Source organism: Cuculus canorus, chromosome 5, assembly GCF_017976375.1.
Source record: "Cuculus canorus isolate bCucCan1 chromosome 5, bCucCan1.pri, whole genome shotgun sequence".
NCBI lineage: Eukaryota > Metazoa > Chordata > Aves > Cuculiformes > Cuculidae > Cuculus > Cuculus canorus.
The window spans coordinates 56,517,519-56,540,987 of record NC_071405.1 but is presented as its reverse complement, the minus strand read 5'-3'; the positions used below and the strand labels follow the sequence as shown (position 1 = coordinate 56,540,987).

General features: G+C 44.1%; 1 protein-coding gene across 1 annotated transcript in view; it reads left to right on the top strand.

Moving 5' to 3' along the window:
* Window positions 1–22,705, top strand: part of GALNT16 (polypeptide N-acetylgalactosaminyltransferase 16) — a 78,379-nt gene extending 55,674 nt beyond the window's left edge. The window contains exons 8-15 of the mRNA XM_054068450.1: window positions 162–246; window positions 1,295–1,398; window positions 5,652–5,778; window positions 6,729–6,821; window positions 8,762–8,845; window positions 9,871–10,012; window positions 11,365–11,481; window positions 19,058–22,705. Of these exons, the coding sequence (XP_053924425.1) occupies window positions 162–246; window positions 1,295–1,398; window positions 5,652–5,778; window positions 6,729–6,821; window positions 8,762–8,845; window positions 9,871–10,012; window positions 11,365–11,481; window positions 19,058–19,195 (890 nt within the window). The 3' untranslated portion in view covers window positions 19,196–22,705. The remainder of the gene's footprint in view (window positions 1–161; window positions 247–1,294; window positions 1,399–5,651; window positions 5,779–6,728; window positions 6,822–8,761; window positions 8,846–9,870; window positions 10,013–11,364; window positions 11,482–19,057) is intronic.
* Window positions 22,706–23,469: the final 764 nt, after the last annotated feature.

The window sequence follows — 23,469 nt, the reverse complement described above, 5'->3', positions numbered from 1 at the left end:
AACAGTAATCTTGAAAGAAGAGATGGTTACAATGGTTTTCAGGACTTTGTTCCCAGAATACATCAAATCCCACAAAGTCCTTTGATTAAAGCCTTATAACTTTGGCAGGCAGGGAAAAACAACAATAAAACCTATTTGACTTGTTTTTTTTTCATTCTCAGGGTTTGACTGGAGCCTTCACTTTAAGTGGGAGCAGATTCCTATAGAGCAGAAGATGTCCAGGACAGACCCAACTCAGTCTATAAGGTAGCTGTCTCTGATGGGCTGTGTGCAGTCCTCCAAATACCTTTACTAAGCCTTCACCTGTGTGGCAAAGAGTACACAGGGACTGTCTTGCTGAGGGCAAAATAGCACAGTGTTCACTTGATGGTGACAAACTCATGTTCTTTCCTTGAATGCATTGAGATCTGTAGCCTGATTCTGAGACTATTAATCACTGAATATTGTAAGAATAGTAATTATATGCTATCATAGGCTCCTAGGCATTGCCACCTCTACAAGCCACCTCTTCTTCTATATATTTGTTTTTGTAGTCTTGCTTAACACTCTGAATGCCTCAGAAATCCCTTTAGGGTTTTTTAATTTCCTTCATCTTCCAGGTGAGGAATTAAGGAGCTAAACAGTCACCTACGAAGTGTAAAGCAGACCGAAGAGCTGAATCTTGCTTAGTAATTTTGGCACAGAATTGTCCTCCCCTCCTAAATGTGTGTGTCCATAGACAAAAAGAGACTGTTGGCTGAAACGGTTGTTGCCAGCCTCACTGCTATGTGCTGGCTCGGAGGAATGTAGAATGTGATAAATCCTGGTACAAAAAGTTACAGTGCTTGTGGCATAGGCAGGCAGCTTCCTGTTCGTAACACAAAAGTATCATTCAGTTCTTCCTCTGTGTAAATTGTGAGCCTGTTTTGTACTAGAGAAGCAATCTGCTTACTAACAGCAGAGCAGTGCATACAGCAAATTCTTTCACACTGCATCTAATTTGTGAACACAATCATCCGACAGTGCCATTCAGTGTCATTCCTTCATGTTGTTAGTATTTGTATAAATGCAAAAGACACAGCATTACTCATATTAGGGCTTGCCGGACCGTCTAACAAAGGCAGGAGGATGATGTAGTGAGAAGGATCTCAGAAGCCTGCTGCGGTTTCATGTCCCAGCTCTACTATTTTGCTCTTTTAAATGAGATACAATTTGTCAGGCCTGGACAAATTGTCTCCCTTCTAAAATGGAGGTGGTAGTGCTAGGTATACATATGATTATTTTTGATTTTGTGTAAGGTTGTTTTCTTTTTCAGAACCCCTGTCATAGCGGGAGGCATCTTTGTGATCGACAAGTCCTGGTTTAACCATTTGGGAAAATATGATACTCAAATGGACATCTGGGGAGGAGAAAATTTTGGTAAGTTTAGGTGTTTCAGGGGAATGATGCAGTAATGCATAATCACTTTACAGTCTTCAGTGCCTACCAGAACTCTTTGTTTGAGGGATCTGGTCTGCTGATATCTGGTGCTGATATCTGGTGTTGATATAAGGCTATGGACATGATCAGATAATCCCCTTGTTGGTCAGAACTGAATCGCTGTCAGATTTGTGCAAAGTAAATGGATGTCTTGCGATCAGAGCTGTCACTCTCTTACAGGCAAATGCACTATTAGACAGATGCTTCCACAGTACAGTGAGAAAGGAACCTCCTGATATATAAATTGTTTCTTGGATGTGGAAGATATCCCCCTCATCCTTCACATGACAGTCTGTGTTGCCACAGCTCTGAAGTGGACAGTCACTCCTACATTCTCTTACACCTGTTCCTCTTTCCCAGATAAGTCTGAGTTACTCTTCCAGATTGATAGGTCAGAAGGACTACTTTCCTAATAATACAAGCCTTTTTGTAAGTGGAATTTGGTACAAATAGATTCAGAACGCAAACATTTAGAAGCCAACTTGGGTATCAATCATCTGAGGAACTCAGATGCCCAGGGTAGTCTGTCTACTCAAGTGCTTTTATCTTAATAGGGTGTGGTGCTTTAATCCATCTCCTTGCACTTACTGGTGGCATAGATATTCCAGGCATCTCTCTCTACCTTGTCATGTGAAGGAATGCCACAATGTCAGTGAGTGTTAGTGACAAAAGGAAGAAGAGTATTCAAAAGAGTTTCACGGAGACCTCAAGTATTTGAGGTGTTCACTTAGATATGATGCAAGTGGAGCTGAAGAGATAAAAGCTTTACTCTGTTTTGCAGTCAACTTAAATAGACTTTTCTGTGGCTAATGCTGCCAAAAATATTCTGATTCTGCAGTTTCCATAAATGTCAAAGATTTGTAAATAAATCCCTTTAAAGAAGAATTTACATGGTGTTTTCTAGCACATCAAGAACCAATTAGAAAGAAAGAAAGAGTTGGGAAGAGGAAACTTTTGTTTCTCTGAATACAGCTGGGAGAGTTGCCTCTTTCTCAAATGCTGTCTGAAACCAGGAAATAATATTTTTGGCTGATAACAGAATATCAAAGTGCCACTTTTTAAAATTAAATACCTGCTAATGAGTGCTCGTGCTCTGTTTTCCAAGGTCTTGCTTCAGTTTTACGATATTCATGATACTAAAAAGAGATATTGAATAGGGCTTGCAATGGGATCTCAGCAGTGCTAGTAACATCAGCCAAGCAGAAGTAACACGCAACCTTTACTCAGGCGTGGAGATCCCCTGTCCTTGTACCTCTGATTCTTATGCACAGCCAAACTCAGCTCCTTGCTGTCACTAGTCCTGCTCCAGCTGTGGAGCCAGCCACTTGACCATCCTACCGGCGTCTGACCTGCAACTGTAAACCCTGAAGATGAAGAAAGAATACTTCTTTAAGCTTTTAGTCGTCTGCTTCTGCCCACCTGAGAGCCCAGTGGTGTTGTTTGGTGTGTATGTCAGTAGCTTGATGCTAAGCAGAGCTCTCTGTCATAAGTGGCAATAAATTACTTGCACACCCACATCCATTCTTGCACATAGAGCTGATCTATGTGCATAATTGTTTCAGGCTGTGTGGGACTGGGCCAGGTGCACAGGGCGCTCACCAGCTTTGCCCTGTTACGTGGTTTCCCTGTAAATTTGTTACCTTCCACTACTTGTCTCTTGTCCTGCACCTCCACTCTTCACTTTAGAGGGCAAAGCTAAGTGCACAATGCTCTGTTTAATGACACCTGTCTCTGCGCCTCATGGCCACACCACCGCTGCAACGGCCACACCACCGCTGCAACGATGGCAGTGGGAAGCTATTGTAAAAATAAACCAGACTACTTTTCTTTTTTAAAGCTACCTTTTTTTCAGCTCTTCAACACATGAGGCAACGAATCAACCCGTGGCTTCTGCATCGAGCCTGTTGCTGTTGCATGGCCGAGGGGTTGAAACCAACCTGAATTTGCCAACAAAAAGTGTTGTTTTTCCTTGAAGAACTATTCAGAATGGTTAATTTACACCATGTTCTTAAAGAATATGGGTTTCCATACTTAATTGAAAATCAGGTTTTATGATCAAGAAAAAATGTTGGTGATATACTGAAACACTATTTTTACTACAGTTGACAGTATTGAGTGGAATGGAACTGGATAAGGTCACTCCTTGCAGATGAGGTAGGGGAGTGGTTCTGATGAACTTGAGTGGCCAGGATGGGCCCTTCTCTGCCCCCTAAGATAGGTTTTAATAAACATCTTCTTTGAAACTTTTTTCTTGTGAGGAAACAGGATAAGAGAATATATGGGAAGGGCACAGACAAGCTCTACGTACATAGTACGTACATAGGAGTGATCAGGTAGCAATTACCAGGTGACTAAGTATCCTTCCAGCTGGATGTAAGCTGGTAAACTCCTTTTTTTCACTGTGGTGGGGAAAAGCCACAGTGGATAAGTCACTTCAAACAAGTATGGACTAGATCACGTCCCGGAAAATGTACAGCAAAAAGTTTGCCTATGCTTCCTGTAAGAGGATGGATGAAAAATGTTTATAAGTTCTGTTTGATTTCCATTTTCTCTTTGCCCAAAATATGTGTTCTTTCACACTGTCTTTAAACAATTCCATTATTTACAAAACTGGATGTGCAGTCTGCCTATGTGCCTAAGATACCAATATGACCTGAGGAATCCTCCCTTGGGAAGTGTACATCACTTTAAGTTAAACATGCTAGATTGAGGATTTTGTTTTTATCGTGGGCCAGAGTGAGTCAGAACCTCATTCCAGGAAAGCAAACGCTAGCTGGACACACTACCAGACAGAAACTTATGCCTTTGCCTTTTTTTTTTGTTTGTTTTAGAGCACTTACTCTCTTTGAAGCTGGAACTCTCTGCTGAAGTAACTGAAAATAATAAGCTCTAGGAAGGAGTCAGGGAGAGGCAAGAGCTAGTAAGAAATGCCACAAAATTGAGTCTAATAAAATATTTTTTTACTTAGAAGCTAGATTAAATACACCATCTTCCCCCATAAAACCACACTGTTTAAACAACCTTTTCCAGGAGTGAGAGAGAAAAGCAGTGGAGAAAGATAAAGGTTGAGGTGTTAGTGGGTTAACATGCTTTGAAACAGCTATTAGGTATGGATACATAACATCTTTTTAATTTCTAAACATCAGAGCTCCATAATTCAGGTATTACTGGAAGGGGATCCCAGCTAGGTAAAGTTTTTGAAGTAATCGGTCTGCACAATCTGATGCCTTTTTGGTAAGGATTACCAAGCTACCCAGCTAATTTTCATTTTTCCTCTTCCTTCTTCTCTCCTTGGTGCCACATGAAATGCAAGTGGAAAAACCCTCCAGCGTGGCACTGATTAAATTTGTGAGGACAGCCCTGTAAGCTTGAGTGAGATCACGTATCTTCTGTGATGCAAATTACTGCTTGTATATCAAAGCCCTGTGTTCTTCTAATCCTTTAACAAAGTGTTGAATTTAGGTTCAGGATGAGCTGGATTTCTTCAAGTAGCAGGGTTCTCTCCATATTTTTATAGTCACACTATTAGACTGGTTTCTGCTCTCAGTAGCAGAGGCAACTGGTGGCAAACTTTAACCCAGTCATCAACCTTTTTTTCTTTTATTAACAGTGCCAAGCAGAACAAGAGCAACAAGATTGTAGGGTGGATTACATGGAGGTACGAGGGAGAGGACTCTGCTCTAGACATCAGCTCACTTCCTATGCCCTCATCTTGTTCACTTCTGTCTCTTTGTCTCCTAGACTTATTTTCTTCCTCACATGACTTGCTTTACGTGTTGAATTCTTCTTTTTTATCTTCCATCCATGCGCAGGGCTGATAGTTACAGGAGTCCAAAACAAGATGGGTGTGGGGGTGATCTCAGTCTCTGGCCAAATGCCATCCTGAAGGCCTGAGAACCAACCACAAGAATCTGGTTGAAATGAAAGGTGTCTCGCTGATAATTCTTAGGGGACCAAAGATAGAAACAGACCTGGAGAAGACTAGGAAATTTCTGAGCCACAAAGGTTGCTTCCATTTTAAAAAAGACAGGACAGCTTTTTCGCTCTCACTGTGGTGTCATTCCTGGTTTCACTGTTACAAGCAATACATCTAGAGCAGAGGGGCAAGGATTTCAGACACACTGCTGAAGCTGCTCTTCTTGGAAATGCTGCCAGTCTGGCTGCAGCTGTATGACTCTTGGGGTCTCTTCCAGAGCTCTCTTTCCGGGTGTGGATGTGCGGTGGCAGCTTGGAGATCGTTCCCTGCAGTCGAGTGGGACATGTGTTCAGGAAGCGCCATCCCTATGACTTCCCTGAGGGCAATGCGCTGACTTATATCAAGTAGGTGTGGGGTAGTTGCTGGTAGCAGCCAGTTCACCTTGGGCATGTCTAAATAAACCTGAATTCTTTGTTGTGTTTCTGCCTTATGACAAAAGAGAATGGCTTGTGGCTGAGCAGTGCTTCTCAAGGGAAGGATGAGTTGCCGTTTTCTATGAACAAAATCTGTTCCCTTCTCTGTTTTTTGTATTAGTGCATCTTGTTCTTCCTCAGTCTGCAGTGGAGTGGGGGAGCAGTACCCTAGAGAGGGCCTCTGGCCATTCGTGGATACTGCCCTGTGACATGTGCCTGGATATCAGCAGCCCTTAGACATATCTAGTGCCTCTGAGTGCCTTTTGATCCAGAGAGCCTGTTGAGCTATAGGTGCTCCGAGAGAAGCCCTAAGGACAATTTCCACTGCAGGACAGATGGGAAGAGAAAAAAGATGAGGCAAAGTGCTTCACAGTAAGAATCATTAAGCACTGGCACAGGGTCCCAGAGAGATGGTGAAATCTCCATACCCGGAGATTTCAAAACTCAACCAGACAAGACCAGGAACATTACCTGACCTGAAGCTAGTCTGCTCTGGGCAGGAGGCTGGACCAGGTGACACCTAGAAGTGCTTTCCAAACTGAATTATTCCATGATGTTAGTCTAATCTGGAGAAAGGGATACTTGTAAATCAGGGTCAGTCAGTCCAGGTATCTGGGCAGAGGGAGCATGTGTGAAAGAAATAGTGGTGAGCTGTGGCTGTTAAAATTTTTACTCCTGAACTGAAACATCCTCTCCAGGGTTTGTAGACTTAACACATCCGATCTATATCCATCCATACTGCCCACTGAGTTTTATGTTTGGGACTGCCCTCCACTTCCCTCCTGGTAGACAGGCCTTGGGTCTCCCCACCCAGTGCCTGCTCATTAGGAGGCCAGGTTTTCCAGCAGCACTTAGCAAAGCATTTTCTCATCGCCCTGCAGGAACACCAAGCGCACAGCAGAAGTTTGGATGGATGAATACAAGCAGTACTACTATGAGGCCCGGCCATCTGCCATTGGCAAGTCATTTGGGAGGTAAGATGCCCCCAAACCTCGATAGGAGAGCTCTGGAAAGCCCCTTGCTAGCAAGGGGTTTTGGATCTTCTCTGAGGCTGAGTGTGGGAAACAGCTCCAAATGGCTGTCTTGCCAGGGAGGTTGCAGCTCGAGTGTCTGGTTAACAAGGTTTGCTTCTGATTCACTTTTTCTTTCCCCTAGTGACCCTGTGTAAATCATTTGTTAGCAGAAGGCTGAAGAGATCTGTAATGAAATTAAAAGGCCAGACTTTTAAAATTGATAGATAGGAATAATTTCTAAAATGGCATGCAGCTGCTCTGGAAGTGCAAGCTGTACAGTTACTAGAGCATGATCCGAAGTTCCTGTGTGGATGCAGAATCTGGGGCAGGCACAGCTAGCTGGCATGAGGTAGCTTGCACCTGTGCAGAATTGTGCTTGTTACAGCCTTTGCTAAAGCCATCTTCAGGCCACATGAGACTCACAGTTACAGGCTTAAGAGTTCTTTGTGACCTAGAAATCAATGATGGACACAAAAACCTAGGGTGAGGGGAGAGCTTACTCTCTATGCTAACAAACCCCTATGAGTCCTAAATAAATCTAAAAAATTCTGGGAGTGGTGTATATTTGTGGACTATATCTGCCTGCGAACAAGTGACTATTCTTGCATCAGCTGAAGGACTGGCTGTGTCTCAAATGTGTAGCTACATGCACTTGGTAATGATGCATCTTCTGATTATTCAATGACAAGCAGGTGCCCCCCCCCCCTTTTTGTTGTACATCATTGTATATTGTGCTTTATTATGATGCATTATGTATATTTATGCAAATAGCTTTGCCTACCTAATTATCTGTCTTTGAGCTGGCTGCAGCAGCTGAGCTGAGGCCAAATAGGAAGTAACCCTGATGCTTGTGAAGGAAACAGGACTATTGTATGTTGGACATGGATAGATTGCTAATGTGTTTTAGGGCCAAAGTCTGCAGTTCTTGTTCACACAGACTTCCTAGTGGCTTTACTGGCAGTGTTGCTGGAGAAGAGCTGTAGGATTTGATTTCAGGCAACTTCTTGACCTGTAGTAACAGCCCTGTGAACCTGCATTAAATCTAGATTTTAGGATGCAAATGCCTCTGACATTATGGGCCTAAAGTGGACCCTCTTTCCCTGTATTTTGATGTGAATACAGGATCTACGTACATTATTCTGAGGTATGGATAGTACAGTTGCTTCTATGGGCTGAGGGTGGCAAGGAGCATGGTTGGAACACCAACACAAAAATGTAATGGTGTAGCTTGAAGATGAGAGTCTCTAGTGTCACTGCTCAGTAGGATTGCTTGAGGGAAAGTCCTCTTCAGCCAGCAAAAGCCAAGCAAGTCAGCAGGGGGAGGACTGCTGCAGCAGGCAGCTACTGAGATGTTGAGTTGATTTTCTACTATACTCCTCCCCTTTCCCAAAACTGCTTTAGAACAAATTGTGTTGTTTAGGTCCGAAACCCAACCTGCACCTAGAGCTTCCTCTGTTCCCTCCCCTCTAGCACACACAGATTAACCTTTGGTATATGCCTGAGCAAAAAACTTTCTAGGGCTTTTCAGGAGTTGATAAGTTTACCTCTACAGGGGCCCTCAGAGACAGAAACACTTTCATTGTCCTACGGTAGTTTTACTGCAATGTATTATTTAACACTGTAGGACCTGGGCTCTGCACCTGTTCTGAGGCAAAGAAGGTGCAAGAATTGCTCCCCAAAGGTTTTTATGCCTTTGTTTTCTATTTCCTGCTACTTGCCTGTCTCCTTTTCACCTGAGGTCACTGCTAATGCTCTGAACCCAGCAACAGCTAGGTGGGAGAATGAGTGACAGGGAAAAGTGGAAAAATTGTATAGTCTCTCTCAAACCTCCTGGCCCATCTTCATTGTTCCACTCCTTCCTGTTCACTACTTTATCTTCAACAACCTGCCTGTGTTTCTAGTGTTGCAGATCGAGTGGAACAGCGACGCAAATTGAACTGTAAATCCTTCCAGTGGTATCTAGAGAACGTCTACCCCGAGCTCAAGTGAGTCAGTTCTCCACTTGTAGAAATCTCTGAAGGATCTGGGAGGCGGGTCACAAAATGAAGCTGCGCCTTGGTAGCAGTGAGCAAAAAAGACTTATGCTTGGAAAAGATTTTCCTCTGTTCATCTTTTTCTTGTGAGAAACCTTTTGTGATTTCCTGACTTGTATCATCACAGCAACTCTGCAAAAGGTTTGTTGCTTCTGCCTGTGGGAGCCTTCTGCTTTGTTCTATGTACCTGTCCCTCAGAAATGTGCAACAGTGGTGTTTTCAAAGCTGTGGGGTGTAGATGAGTGCCAGAGAACTACATCCTTCCCAGCTAAGATTTGGTCTTTGCCTGTTGGATGATCTGCCTGGAGGTAGTGAGCCAAGACAGCCTCAGTGCAGAGACCCGGGGTGGTTCAAGAGAAAGCCCCGGTGAATACCAGCTATGCCTGCGATTTCCTCTGGCTCAGGTCAGGATACAGTAGTATTGTGGCGTTGCTGTACTGGAAGGTAGCCTGGACAGAGCTGTGTTGTTAGTACTTGTTAGCTAACACACCTGGCAGTGCATCTTTATGTCTCAGTCAAGCAAAGTCTGTAGCTAACATGGGTCAAGGCTAAAATATCCAGCTGTAGTCTGGCCTTGACAGATCTTTCCTGTATTTCTACCAATGAGACAGTGAATATGTGCTAACACTTGGGGGGAGCTCTAGAAAAGAGGGAGGCAGGAGCCGGAAAAATCACTGTGGGTCTGGCTTTTTGCTGGCAGTGGCTTCTTTCAGAAGAGCCATTGCACCTAACTGCTTGGGGTGCACCTAAGGCACCTTCAGCCTTCTGAAACAAAAGAGTACCAGCCCTCTGACCAATTTCTCCATTGACTTTCTCCTCCTACAGGTATTTGCAGTGGATAGCTAGCATATTGTTCGTTTTCTGTCAAATAAAGGGGACTATGTTTCAGTAAGGGGACAGTTATGCCCTTATAAATGTGTAGGTGCTTTGGACATTTCTGTGTACGAAATGCCATGCAGCTGTCATTTTACTTCAAGGGTGCCTGAAAAGGAGCTGATTCCAGGAATAATTAAACAAGGAGGAAACTGCCTGGAGTCTCGGGCACAGGATACTACAGGGAATACATTGGCTGGCATGGGAATCTGTAAAGGAACAGTGAACAATCCACTTGTCACTCAGGTAAGGCAGGTTCCAGTTTGGTGCTTTGCTCCTGCTTCTGCCCTTTCTGTTACTGGTGAATGAAAAGGCATCTCTGGCCTTGGTGGGTTTGTACAGAGGTGAATGAAGGAAGAATTTGGCCCTGTTAATGATTTTAATAGTAAGCAGAAAAAGAAGCTACACCCATTCCCTACAGCTCTGTTGGCGTAACAGACTCAGCAGTCAGGCATAGAGTAGGAAAATTTTCATTACTCAAAGGCAACAGGTAGCGCTTGAACGCTCAGGACTGTGAGTCTGTGCAGTAGGCAAGTGACTCCCTCAGACTGTTGCTTGGCTGTGCTCTGCTTCATCATCCAACACATGAGATCTGGTCATGGGGTGTGCTTGGCTAGTATCATGCTTTGTAGATAAGAGATTTTCCCAGGTTCAGAAACATTCCTTGGACTGTCAGTTCAGCTGTAGCTGCAGATGGCTTGAATTATGCTGTTTTACAAATGCATTTCAGTATAAAGCCCAAATAGCTTAAATAGTCCAGACCCCAGCTGGAGTGATTTGGTGCAGCTCTCCTAACTGCACGTTAGGAGCCGTGCTGGTTTATATAAGTTGGGGATCTGCACCCAGCCTCTTTTGGTTACTGAAAACAGCAGGGAAGCAGCTTGAGAAAGTTAAGGGTCACAGGAGGATATTTTATGCCAGAAAATACATATTGACATCTGTTAACTGTTGGAAACTAGTCTGCGGTCAGTGTTCAACGTGCCGTTTAATCTGACTCATTGTTCCATATGATTACTCTTGGAAATCTCTGAAACGTAGTGCATTTTGTATTTCTTCCTTGGGGAAAGTATAATAATAATGGTTGATTGGGTTGATTATCCATGTAGTGAGAGGAGGGAAAATGAAGTGGCTTGTGCTTCATGTGTGCTGGTGATACATGTTAGCCCTTGAATATATTTATATATGTTTTGCTTCACTTGACAATTTACAGGTCCCAGATACCTGTTGCAGAATGTGTCTGCTATGTAAAATATGCAGAAGCAGCTGTGTGTCATGTAAATCAGGGTCAGGCTCCTCTCTGCTTTGTTGGCCTAAATCTGTAAAGCTGCTGAGCAGGGAGTTGCATAGGATCCAAAGTTAATCAGGCAGCTCAGATGTTCAGGGGAGCCAGCTGCAGGCTTTGAAATAGTCATGATGCACCAAACTTGACCATAAACTTCTGATCAGCTGAAGACTACTGCCACAGTCTTCCCAGGGAGCCTTTGGTAAGACTTGAACAAAGATACAAGTTTTTGAAATATCTGATAGAAAAAGTTCTTTCTCCCTCGTCTGATCACTGTTATGATCCTAATGGAACCTTTCTTTTTCTTATGCCAAAGGAGTGGGTATTCAATGACCCTTTAATTAGACAGCAAGAAAAGTGTCTTTCCATTACCTCCTTCTCTACTGGCTCTCAAATCACACTGGAAGCCTGCAATCAAAAAGACGGCAGACAGGTAGGTAACTGCACACCTATTTTTAATCGCTCCATTGCCATATACTGATGATCTACATTCCTACATCAGTGCAGCCTGCGGTGGCAAACCTAGTACTATCAAAGCATAAAGATCTCTTCCATCTTCTGTATCTCCCTCTCTGATGTCTTTCATAAGCTCGGATGTATGACGTTGCCTGCGACCAAAGCAAGGAGCACAGAGTGCACTAGTGTGTGGGTGTCTGCTCTGCCTGAACCCTCAGCATCATGGTTAGCTCTAGCTGAGTAGCACCCCAACCTCGCTCCTTTGATACATTTCTGTTCAGCTGGATTGGTGTGTGGATGGAGCACAGCATCAGAGAGGGGTAGATAAGCAGTAAATGGTTTGAGCTACCCAAGGAAAGGGTGGTGTGTGCTCTCATTTGTTTACTTATTTAAAAGTGAGAGAACTGTGTTCTTTGTGCTGTCTATGGACTTGTGAACAGACCTGTAAAACTGAGTGCATGCAACTTATTTGAGAAATAGCAGCTGACATAAAGCACTGTATGTTCCACCCAGATTGCTCTCTGAGGAAAAATACACAGCAGCAATGTTCCCAACAAAATGCAGCTCTGTTATTCTCGCGCTGTTTCCAAGATGTGTATCCCTGGTCTGCCAGGACACATAAGTTATTTTGCCTTATAGCACAAGATAAGAGATGGCCTCTGTGATTGCCAGAGTGCCTTTTTATCAGAACTGGGAAAACACAGCAGGTAACAGCACAGCACTGGCAAACAGAGGATTGGGCTTGTTTCATCCCTAGGTCCTGTTCTTCCATCTACACTAAGAGAGAATACATTTTCTGTCATCTAAGGCCATGCTGGCTCTGTGTTTTATGACACATCTATTGTTTTGGTAGCCCAGAAGCAGGAGATGCTCAGCTTGCTACCAGTCTTCAGCAGTATTGTCTTTTGTCCCTACTTTATAGTGCTATATGGATCTCTGAATTTAGTTCTTCCTGAAAGAAAGCACTGAAATCCAGTCTTGCCCATTTATGGAAAGCCTGTGTAGACTTTCCTCTGGAGGGCTGGTTAATGCAGAAATGTCTTAAAGAGTTGTCACCATAAATACACTGGAAAACTCTTGAGTTCAGATTAGCCTTGCAAGGATATCCCAGGTGGGCTGTGCTTGCCTGCTCCTTTTTCTTGTTGATAATCACTCACCCCCTTGCTGTGTAATTAGGTCACTTTGCTTCCCTTTAGGTGCCTTGCAGCATTTTCCTCCCTGGCAGCAGAGAGCACTCTAGCAGCTGCCAAAATCAGCTGTCTTTCCTCTCCTCCCTTATTATGGGGAGGACAAGGGTTCCCTGAAGGCGGGTGGAGTGCAAGCCCTGCTAGCCAGCAGAGGGATTAATCCACACTAACACAAGGCAGGCTTATTCTGCTGCTGGAATAGGATTTATTGAGCCTTGGTGTGTTGATTATATACAGACTCATTTTAAAGAGATGCACACGATTAAGGATGTGAGCTGTTGTTTTCCATTTCCTTATGTGAACAAACTGCACTTAAATAAAAGACTTAACCTAGCAGATGATTTAGCCAACTAACTATAAGCAAGGATTTTGTTTAAGCATTTCAAATAATTAGAAAGTGATTTGAATCACAGCTGCTGTTCCAAACCACCTTGCAGCAGAACAGATGAGGTGGGTATGAGCTGGGAGATGTGCATTTGAATTTTTAACCTAATTTGGGTTGAAATGCGCTGAAATGTTGGGTTTGGTTTTTTTATTTTTTTGAAGTCCCAAACTCCCAGTTCAGATTTCTACTTATAAAAGCCAGTTCTACTTGCAGTGCCTAAGTTTATTATGTTCTTGGGGAATGTTGTTATGTTGTTATGTTCCACCCATAAACACAACAGTAATTGTTGTTAATACTGACATTGGATTTAATTAGCTCGAGTCAGTCATCTTTGCAAACTATCCCATTCTCTTTCCTCCATCTCTTTTCTAGAGGGACCATCTGCATCTAATGCAATGCTTTCTGCTTACTTTGGGAACAGACTCTTTCTCTGCCAGGTCCCAGGTCTCTGCCCATAAAAGCTAACAACTTTATGGGGGTCATCTGAGAGCGTATGTCTGGACTGACAAGGTGCTTTTCTGGCAACAGAGAGCCAAGAGAGAGAGGAGTCTTATTCTTTCTAGGCTGGCAGCTTGCAGAACCTCCTGCTTCAGGTGTCACCCAAGCCCAGCTCCTGATATTTGGGAGGTTGAGTTTCAAGGAGACATGCACTGCTGTCTCTGATCTTTAAAGTGCAAAATGAAAGAGCAAAGCTAGAGGGAACAAAATCCCCCAACTGCCCTACAACTTGCCTGTTTCCTCATGGGTATTCACAGCCCGAAATGTGAGTACTCAGGGAGAGAGGCGTTTTCAAACTACACGTGGATGTAGCCACTCCTCAGTTCAAGTGGCCTTCTTAAACAGTCAGAGGAGTTGAGTGGGAATGGAGGAAGGGAAGCTGAGCTACCTCATAAAGGTGGAGGCGGCAAGTGAGAGCTACGAGTGGGTAGACCGAGTGGGAGGAGGTGAGCCTGGGCCACGTGCACCAGACATAGAATATCATAAGAAGAGATGGTGGCATGATGAAAGCCCAGCTTTGAACGTCTTTGGTGTCACTGTTATCAGAGGTCTGTGGTGGAAGGTACTTTTCTGGATCTGAAATTCATGTCTATGGATGAGTGATGCAAAAGCAAGATTTCTAACAAAATATGGAGCATGTAATGGCATTGGCTTTTAGCATCACCAAAGGAGGTTGGTTACATCCTTACAACAGCACCATACAGCTCCTAAATTTACTTTAGAATATAGTGAATCTGTACCCATGCTACACAGCTTTTGTGCATTAAGTTTGTCCATGGGGCGGATAATTTTGTTGTTATTTTTGAATGCAAACAACAATCCATATAGCATAAATATAACCCTGTAGCAGAGGCTTTATAGTATTATAAGCTGTATCTGAAGTCTTACAACAAAATAAGTCTAGAACTATAAAGTAAGAGGGTATGAGACAATGCTCAAAATTTAGGTGATTTTTTATTCTATCAGACCATTCACCCTTGGGTTAAAAGGAACCAGGATCAAACTGTATTAGGCGCTATGATCCCATTGATCATTCAACAGCAACAGCTGGCACGGCTAGCAGCAGACCAGCCAAGAGCTCTTCTGCATAATCAGAACTAGATTTCAAACCAGATGGATGTTATCCATAATGTTATTTGGAGAAAGCATTTTTTAGTTGAATGCGCCGTAATTTATTGCCTCTAGCTTTGGTTTTGGCTCCAACTGATGGTAGAGTGGCATTTTAATTTGTATTATAGTGAGGACAGATAGAAGCAAAGTGAGAGTCAGACACTAAAACAAGAGAATAAAAATGAGAAACATTGGCACATTATTTCCCAACAGAACAAGAAGTATGCTGAGAAATCCTATTAAACAGTCATATTTCATTAAAATGTGATGAGGGAGTGTGACCCCAGTCTGAAAATGAGGACACCAAGTTTTCTTATGAGGTAAACAATATTTGAAGTCCTGTGTGCCTTTAGACGTGACTGGGGAATTTTTTTCTCACCTTCCTTCTCAGCGTATCATATTACTTGAAGGGCAGAGAAAAGCAACTTTATATAGGCTATTGGAAAAGAGAAGGAGTGAGAACCTCCCTGTTCTGAAAGCACCTGACTCAGCGTCTCCATGATAATAAGTGGGTAGAGTAGTACTGGCAGTATGCTACAGTTTGAAAGCAATTTCTAGGAGACAAGAATTTCTCTCAGTTCTGGTTCTTAGTTTTACAAATTTAAGTGCTCAAAAGGAGATAGTTCTTGCTGGATGGTGGCGTGAGCTTTTCCATCATTCTCTGCTCATATATTTGAAACTTAGTGTTCATCATCTTGAACACCAGCTTCAGCTTGACAATGTTTCTGTGAATAATACAGTCAATTACAACTTGCAACATCTTTGGCTATTCCAGTTATCAGCACTCCTTACGTTTCTGTCTGAAGCGTCTCAGTCCTAATCAAGAAAATCTGGTCTTCTCAGCTGTGTTTCCTGAGCTTGGCCAACTCCACTGTATTTTCAGGGTTACAAGGCTGTTGTTAGGATCTTGAGAGAACCTCTACACTGACAGGGTTACTGGGGGTTAAAATGAAACTTTTCATTACCCTGAAAAATTACACTAGTGTAAACACTTTCAGCTTTCGTATATATTGGGTTGAAGAGGACTGGCTGTTTCTGACTTTTGTCATAGTGATTGTGCATGGAGTGCTTATATCCAGCTACCTCATTTGCTTTAAAATTATAGGTGATAAAGATGGAGCTTAGAAAAGAATGGGGAAACTCTTTGTTGACACTGGGGAAGAGGATCATGACACAATATTTCAGAGAAAATATAGATTTTTATTTTTTCATCTCCACTCCAAACCTGCTGTGACCAGTAAACTATATTATTTCCATCTACAGAAGAAAGAGAGACCAAGGAAGATTTTCAAGCCAAAATTTTTCAGGTTGTGCAATGCTTCTGTCTACCAAAAGCTTTCCTTGCAAGTACAAGCCAGTCATAATATCTGGGTGTAGGAGAGGATTCGGCTCCCTGTAATGTTTTGCCGTGTGTGCAGGAGATGTCTGCTCTGCTTGTTTGTTTTTTCTTAAGATGGGCATCATCACTGTCATTTAAAAGATAGGTGTTCGGGCTCCCCTTGTTGTCTGTGAAGAAAGCTGGGCCCTCACAGAAGGTGTTTGTACCTTGGACCCCTCCACCCCCGTAAGGGCACTAGTTTAGACTTAAGTTGCTCAGCTCTGAAGTGGCTGCTGGTGGGAGATGAGCCCCCTATCTCCTGTTACCACCCGTTCCTAATGCTCACCACCCATTCCTAATGCTCACCCCCCTCAAGCGCCTGAAATCGGATGTGTCCCTGCAGGGGTAGGTATTGGTCTGTCCTTGGTAATCTTCTGCTCTGGCAGTCAGGCAGGGGAGTCTTGCAAAAGGTTCAGGTGAAATCAGGGGAATCATTTTGATATCTCACGGTGCAGCAAAGCACAGCTTCTGTCCAGGAAGGGTAGAATTCATCATTCTGAAAATACCACTTCCGTGAGGAGCCCTGCTTTGGCTTTTACTTCTGTACCCTATAATAATGCATGGCACCTCCCTGCTGCTCCGGTGAGCCTTATATTCAACTCTCTGTCACCTTTTCAGTGTTTTACCTCCCTCTTCCCCATTCTTGCACTATTTTCTTTTGAACATGGAGATCCAGGGTGACTTGAAATGCTGGGCTTTCCAGTAGTGTGATTCCCTGAGAAGCTAATTGATTCAGTGTAGTTTGCTAGCAGCAGAAAGTGTGTTCTGGTGAGTGTTTGCTGGTGTCCTGCTGTTTGCTGGTGTCTGTTGCTGTAAACTCTCCCTGTAGACATCAAGGTACCTGCTCAGCATGGAGAGATGACGTGACAGCGGGCCTCTGATATGGAGGAATAATGAGTGAGCCTCCCGGTTGTGCTAGTGATCTCCTGAACAACTAGGAGGGGAGAAGAAAACCAATGTCTCTTGGCAATTGCACTTGTCCTCCATCTCAAATTACATAACAGCGTAGTCCTATACAGCAGGGTCTTCTGGTGAGCCAAGGGGCATGTGGGACAGACAGCTGGTGGGCATGCTGTAGCACATGCACAGAGGAAGGCAAAGGAGGAGGCTGGGGATTCACAACTGCAGAGAAGCAGGGAGAGGGTGGAGGGCAAGAAAGAGTTTCCTGTTGTACAGTAGATGTGCTTTGCAGAAGGTCAAGAGGCTCTTCACTGAGGTGTCTGAGACCCTGGGAAACAGTGGTGGGGAGGCCGTTGTGCAAAGGTTACACCAGCTAGGCACAGCGTGCTGCTTTCCAGGGGAGAAGACCTGCTGCTTTCCACTCCATCATTACAGCTGCTGCTTTGTGGTATTAACTCTTTGTCAGATGTTCGCAGGGAGACTTCTGCCAGATGAAAGCCAGATGGTTCCTGGGACCTGTGTAGGCATAAGGTTGCAGCAGCTGGTGAGGGCATTGCAGTGGACAGACTGCATTATATCTTCCTCTCCAACATCACTACATTCCTCTGCCCTCTTGCCTATTAAAAAGAGCTTATTCCTGCAGCACAAACAGCTCTCCTTTAGCGATATCCTGTCAGTCAGGGCTAGCACTGCTGGCAAAGTGATCTTCTCTCTGGTATTTAGTCTTGAAGGAATGTGTGATACAGGAGCAACAGATGACTCTGGGCTTTGCCACTGCCCTGCCCTGCAAGGAATCATAACCAGAACACAGACTGGGAGGAGAGCTGCCAGCAATATGCGAACATAACTGGATCTTTTAGACCACACAGCATGTGGCAATCTGTTTGCTGTGTTATCCAAGAATTAAAATGTTAGTAGGTTTTGACATTGTCTGGATATTGCAGGAATTTTTTTATTCCCTTTGCATATTGTTTCTGCAACAGCCTTGAGGTCCCTCAGTGCTGTCAAGCTGGTTTTTTTCTTCATCAGGCTCATGGATTAGCCAAATCATCCTCATAATATTCCTAAACTGTTTACTGTCTCAGCACGCAGATTCTAATTCTTGTAATGGGAAAGTCCTAGGAGCCTGGAGTACTCTATCCAATAACCTGCTGATCTGAGCCCCGCTGGAGGGCAATGGTGCAGCCTCACCTGGAAGAGGGGTCCCTGGTCCACAGTCTCATTTCTACTTTTTTTTCTCTTCACTATCAGCCACAATGGTCTCAGTTCTTTCTAGCAGGAAAGGAAGGTACAGCCCTTTCCCAGCAGAATTTGCTGTTCAAGGTTAGGACATATGTTTTGTTTCATGGAAAGCAGAACAAACAAAGTGGACCTTCAGGAAGGGGTTGCATGTGGAACCTTGTGAGTATGCTCTGAGGGGAGCAGATGCAGAGGACAGCGTTGCTACCTGTACTGAGAAGCTATCAAATGGACACTTAGAAACTGAAACGTTGGCAGGGCAGATAAGATTATGAGGAAGAGCCAGCTGAGAAGTGTTTAGAGCTATGAAGAGCTTTCAATGTGGTGCTGATAAAAATCTTGAATTTGATGAGAGAAGAGATGAGGGTAGATGGAAAGGAGAGAGAGATGCAGTCTAGTTAAGCAGTGAGAAGTGTGATTTTTGCTTTCTGTGGATGGATTACTTTCCATGCTAGGTAGGCTTTCAATGCTTTGCTTTCTATGGATTGGAAAGAAACTATAGAAGGGTTTCGGTTTTTGACAAGTATCTGGATGCCTAAAGATACAGGACAAAGAATGGCAGGGAAAGTTTGTATAGAATATGTTTTTGAAAATGTCGCTACTTGCTGATTTTTGTGTTGTTTGCCTTCTAGATGTTTCTGAATATCTAGCCCTATAATTCAGCTAAACTCAAACTCTGGATACTGTTAATACAGGACCCCTGTGCTTTGGAGATGCTGCCCATGCCCACATTTTCAGTTTCCTCGGTTGCTGGAGTTTACTTGAGGTTTATGCTCAACTTCTCTCCTTCAGCTTGGAGGCATGGTTCCCTGGTGTAATGGAATTAAAAGCATGTTTCTTCCCTGTCTTCTCACAGAAGTGGAAGATGAAAGGCAGTTTCATTCAACACTTTGTCAGCGGTCTCTGCCTGGAAAACCAGACTGGGAGAGTGGTGACCAACCCTTGCCAAGCAGATGTATCTGGCCAACAGTGGGAGCTGCTACAAGCAACGTGATGGTAGCACAGAGATCTCTGTGTTTCTTTGTGCATGAGACTTTGGGAACAGAGGGGGATTGGGAAGGGAGGTATGGTTTTGTATGTCTGACCCTAAATGTTTTCATTGTGTCGATCAGCAAACTACCATTTCAGTGGAGCACTTGGCGGTTTTGAGCTTTTCAGAGAAGAAGCTGGGGGTGAGGAGAGGGATGAGGGGAGTTGTTGAAATCTTCCTATCTGTTTTCTTAAGTTCTCCTTTGTAGCTGATGTCTGTGCACAGCTGCACCCAGAGAGGGGGGATGACCCAGCCCAGTACTTGGAGTGACCAGAACTGCCTTGCAGCGCTCCCTGTCTGTTCCTTTCTCTGCATCCAGAGTCCATGACCTTCAGTCCAACAGCTTAGACAATGCTTGTACAAACATTGATAGCTCTTTGGATTCCTTGGCTTTTTGATCTAACATCATGCATCATTCATGCATGTGTGTCTCTCAGTGAGGACTGACTCACATGATGAGTGCAAGAACTGGGAAGGAACTAGCAGAACCTCAGGGCACGTGTGTAATCTCTTTGTGGTGGGCCTTCCTCTGACCACGGTAGCTTCCCTGCAGCCAAATGGGCTGAGGTTGGCACAATGCTGACAAAAGAGCTGGGAAAGGGAAAGTCTGTTTTAGCAGCACAACCAGGGACTGTTTTGGGGACTATTCCCTGTTGAATTCTTGCTTCAAGTTTTTTACAGGTGGAAGGCCAGTCCTGCTTTCCATGAGTGATCCAAGCCTGCAGGCAGCCCAGCTGGACTTGAGTTCAGGGTATCACCCTCTGACAGCTCTGCCTGGTGCTACCAGACACTGCCTGCTGCTCCACGCACAGAGCTGTGGGGACAGTGCCAGTTCCCTGCTGCGAGAGGCAGAAGGGGCAGCACGTAGCTCGTAGCAGGTTTCCTGCTGTTGGCTAGACAGGAGCATAGCCCTCTCGATAGCTCTCTGGCTCTGCAGGGCTTCTGTGAACACAGCCTGGCCTAACAAGCCACCCAACCTCTCTGTCTAGTTGCTTTTCTGCCTCTCTCTCAGAAAGAGGAGGTGAAAAGGCCTACGGCTGCACCACTTGCGATGTCCAGTTTCTCTCCTGGTAGGCACCTTGAGAAGGTTAGTTGGTGAAGCTGAAACGGCCCTCTGCACAAATGCTGCCGCAGTACAGGCTTATTTCAAGAGATTGCTCCTTTGTGTTCTGGAAATACTGAAGAAAACTGGTGTCCTTAAGTAGCATCCCAGTCCCGCTCCCACCTACCAATCCAGAGTGTGGGTTTTCAGACCTGCCAGGGGAAGCTTAGCTATTTAAAAAAAAACAACACAAAAACATGAAAAAAAACACACCTTACCTTTTCCTAATAGATTTGTTAAGTTTTCCTCTTGGAGCTAGGTTTTGTAAACCAACCCTCCTCTCCAAGAGCCTACAAGGGAACTGGGCAGTGGGGCCAGCTTCAGTAAGCAATCACTTGCCTGGATCCTTTCTGATCTGGTGTTGAAGAAACAGGATGTTCATTTGGATTCTGAACAGCTGGCTGCTTTTGATCATGTTTGTATCTCTTTTAATTCTTTTCTTATCTTAGTATTAGCCCAAACAGTTGACAAAAGAACAGATACTGTTCTTCATGTGTTGCATGTGCTCAGAAGGCTTGTGAGAACTAGATTATTTGCTTTCTGTTCTTGTTTCTTTTATTTAAAAAAATAAAATTGGTCATGTCGCAGGAGGTCTTTTCCTATTTCCCTCTTCACTTTGACATCAGCTCATGAATGACCAGCCTGCACTAAGAACTTGGGAGGCAGTTACATTTGGTTCTAAGCTTACAACATGGTGCAGTCACACTTCTGTATGGGAATGGGGGCACTAACTATAGAGATTTCTCTTTCCCTGTGTAGAGATTCTTTGGGCCTGAACCACTGAGGACAGGAAAGAGCAGAGAAGGAAAGAAAATAGCCTAGGAGGAGAAAGAGGGCAGGACAGAGAGGCCTGTCAGAGGATGCACCATCCTACTAGCAATGTTTTTTTTCAAATGAGAATATGCAGGAGGTGCTACTTCCAGAACCTCATCATTTGGCAGTAGTTTTCACATACCTGGCTTGAAAAAAATTGATGCAAAGACAGACAGAAGATCATTGAGGAGGTACGTTATATAAACTCTATATACAATGAGGTGTAAAGGATTACATATTTTCATAAAAATGCATCCTAAGTAGATCATCTGAGCTTGCCTCATTTCACTCTCCAGCAGCTTAAGGGCTGCAGCTAACAGCATGTTCGCTGCTCCACCAGGTACTGCTTCCTTCCTTTGTGCTCCCACTGTGTGTGCAGCGTACTTGCAGTTCCTCCTTCAGAACTGTACTGGGATGAGGACCCAGCTTCTCTACAAACAATTCTCCTGACTGCTGCAGACCACGGGGGCTCTGCTTATGCAGCCTCCAAGCTCTGGGCCAGCCTTGCTTCAAAGGGCTCTTGTCAGCACGCTGGCTACTGCCTTTGACTGTGCTTGGCTCCGAAGTTAAAGGTTACCAACTGTTCCCGGAGCAGGGGTACCTGGACTAGCCACGTTGATTTGTGCCTCTCTTCCTGTGGCTTACCACCTGGCAGAGCGTGGACTGGTGTCCATCTGGGGCTGTGCGCTGGGGCAGCTGAACATTGGACACTCTCCTTCTTCAGGTGTCCCAGCCTGGAGGAGAAAAGGGAAAAGATGGGCATATGCTAGATGTCAATAACTTAAATTGCCCCTGGAGCTAGGAGCAATCCGTGCTCTAACTCTACCTGATTTTGGATGTGTTCTCCAGAGGTCACTTCCCCACCACTGAAGCACTGCTCACCCGTACCTTCCTGTAGGCCCAATGTAGACAAACCCCCACATGACCTTCTGGGAGACATTGGTTTCCAATGGATTTTTGCAATTGCTGAAAAGGAGGTGTATTATAAGAGGGTGCTTTCCAGTATGGGCAAACTAAAGTTCTCCTTGTCCAACTCATAATTGGCATACTTTCCATTTTCCTTGCGCTGAAGGGAAGGATGAGCAATGTTATCTGTGCTTTTTTTCCCCAAGGTCCACACAGTGCCATGTTTTGGAACAGGATTCCAGTGGGGTTTTTGAAAGCCAGCTGCCAGAGCCCTCAAATTTAGTCCAGTTATTTGTTTTTTGAACAGTCGGAACAAGCAGCTGCTCGCCCTTGTTTTCCTGTTTACTTTAAACAGCTCTCTAGACTGTCAAGACAGAGCATTTGCGTTGGTAGTACTGTTTGAGAAGCTGTTATTCTATCAGATCATCCAATGTAATTTTGTGTGCTGCGAACCAATAGGGGTTTATTTAAGAGGAGCTGAAACTACTGTTGTACAGAAATCAATTTCAAAAGGTTTATTTTCCCCACTCAGTTGTAAGTTGCACTTTGCCAGATGTAATTTATGTGAAGCCCAGATTTGTTTTCCCTTTTCTTGAAGAAAGCATGTGCCAGAATCTGTTTAATGCCTGGAATAAAATCCACTTTGAAACAAGTGTTTCAGCCTGTTCTTATTCTCCCTTACTTCCCACCGGAAAAGAGCCTTCATCCTTTCTTGCCTGGTCCCTGCCTCCATTTCTCACTAGGTTTGTGTTCCTAGACAGACTTACCACAGTTCTTTGCGTGGATTCCTGGGTTGCTTCTAGAGGGATACTGGAAGAACTGGCAGAAGGATTTGTGGGATACAATGGCATATCAGTTGAAAACGACTAAAGAAGCCCTCCTCAGCTGGCTGGACAGGGAAGTGTCCTTTCTGGCTTAAGTTAAGAGCAGTTAATTTAAGGCTTTTACATTCTGAAATAAATAGCTAGGGGTGGGGGGAAACTAATTCTTTCTGTATCTCCCTCCTTGATCTTTTCCTTAGGCTGTCAGCCTGCCTATTCCCTGCTAAGCCTACCAAAGGTCTCTGTAGCAATTAAAGCCCTTTTAACAGACTGCTGAAAGATCTCCTAGCACCTAACTCTCTTACTGAACGTATACTAGACAACATCTTTGTTTCTAAGAAAATAATCTGCTTTGTTAGTTCTGAAATGAACTATTTGAGTATTTTAAAAAACCCAAACAAAACGAATCCAAACAACGCTTGATTTGCTTTTCACAAGAAAGCACGTACCGAATTTCTTTGACCCAACTACACAACTACCGTGGATGTGGTACTTCTGTGTTTTTAACCTCCTTCAAAGAAATTACTCCCCTATAATTTTGCCTATGCTTGGTTCTAGTCCCCTTTGATGAAACTATTTCTACTCCAAACTATTCT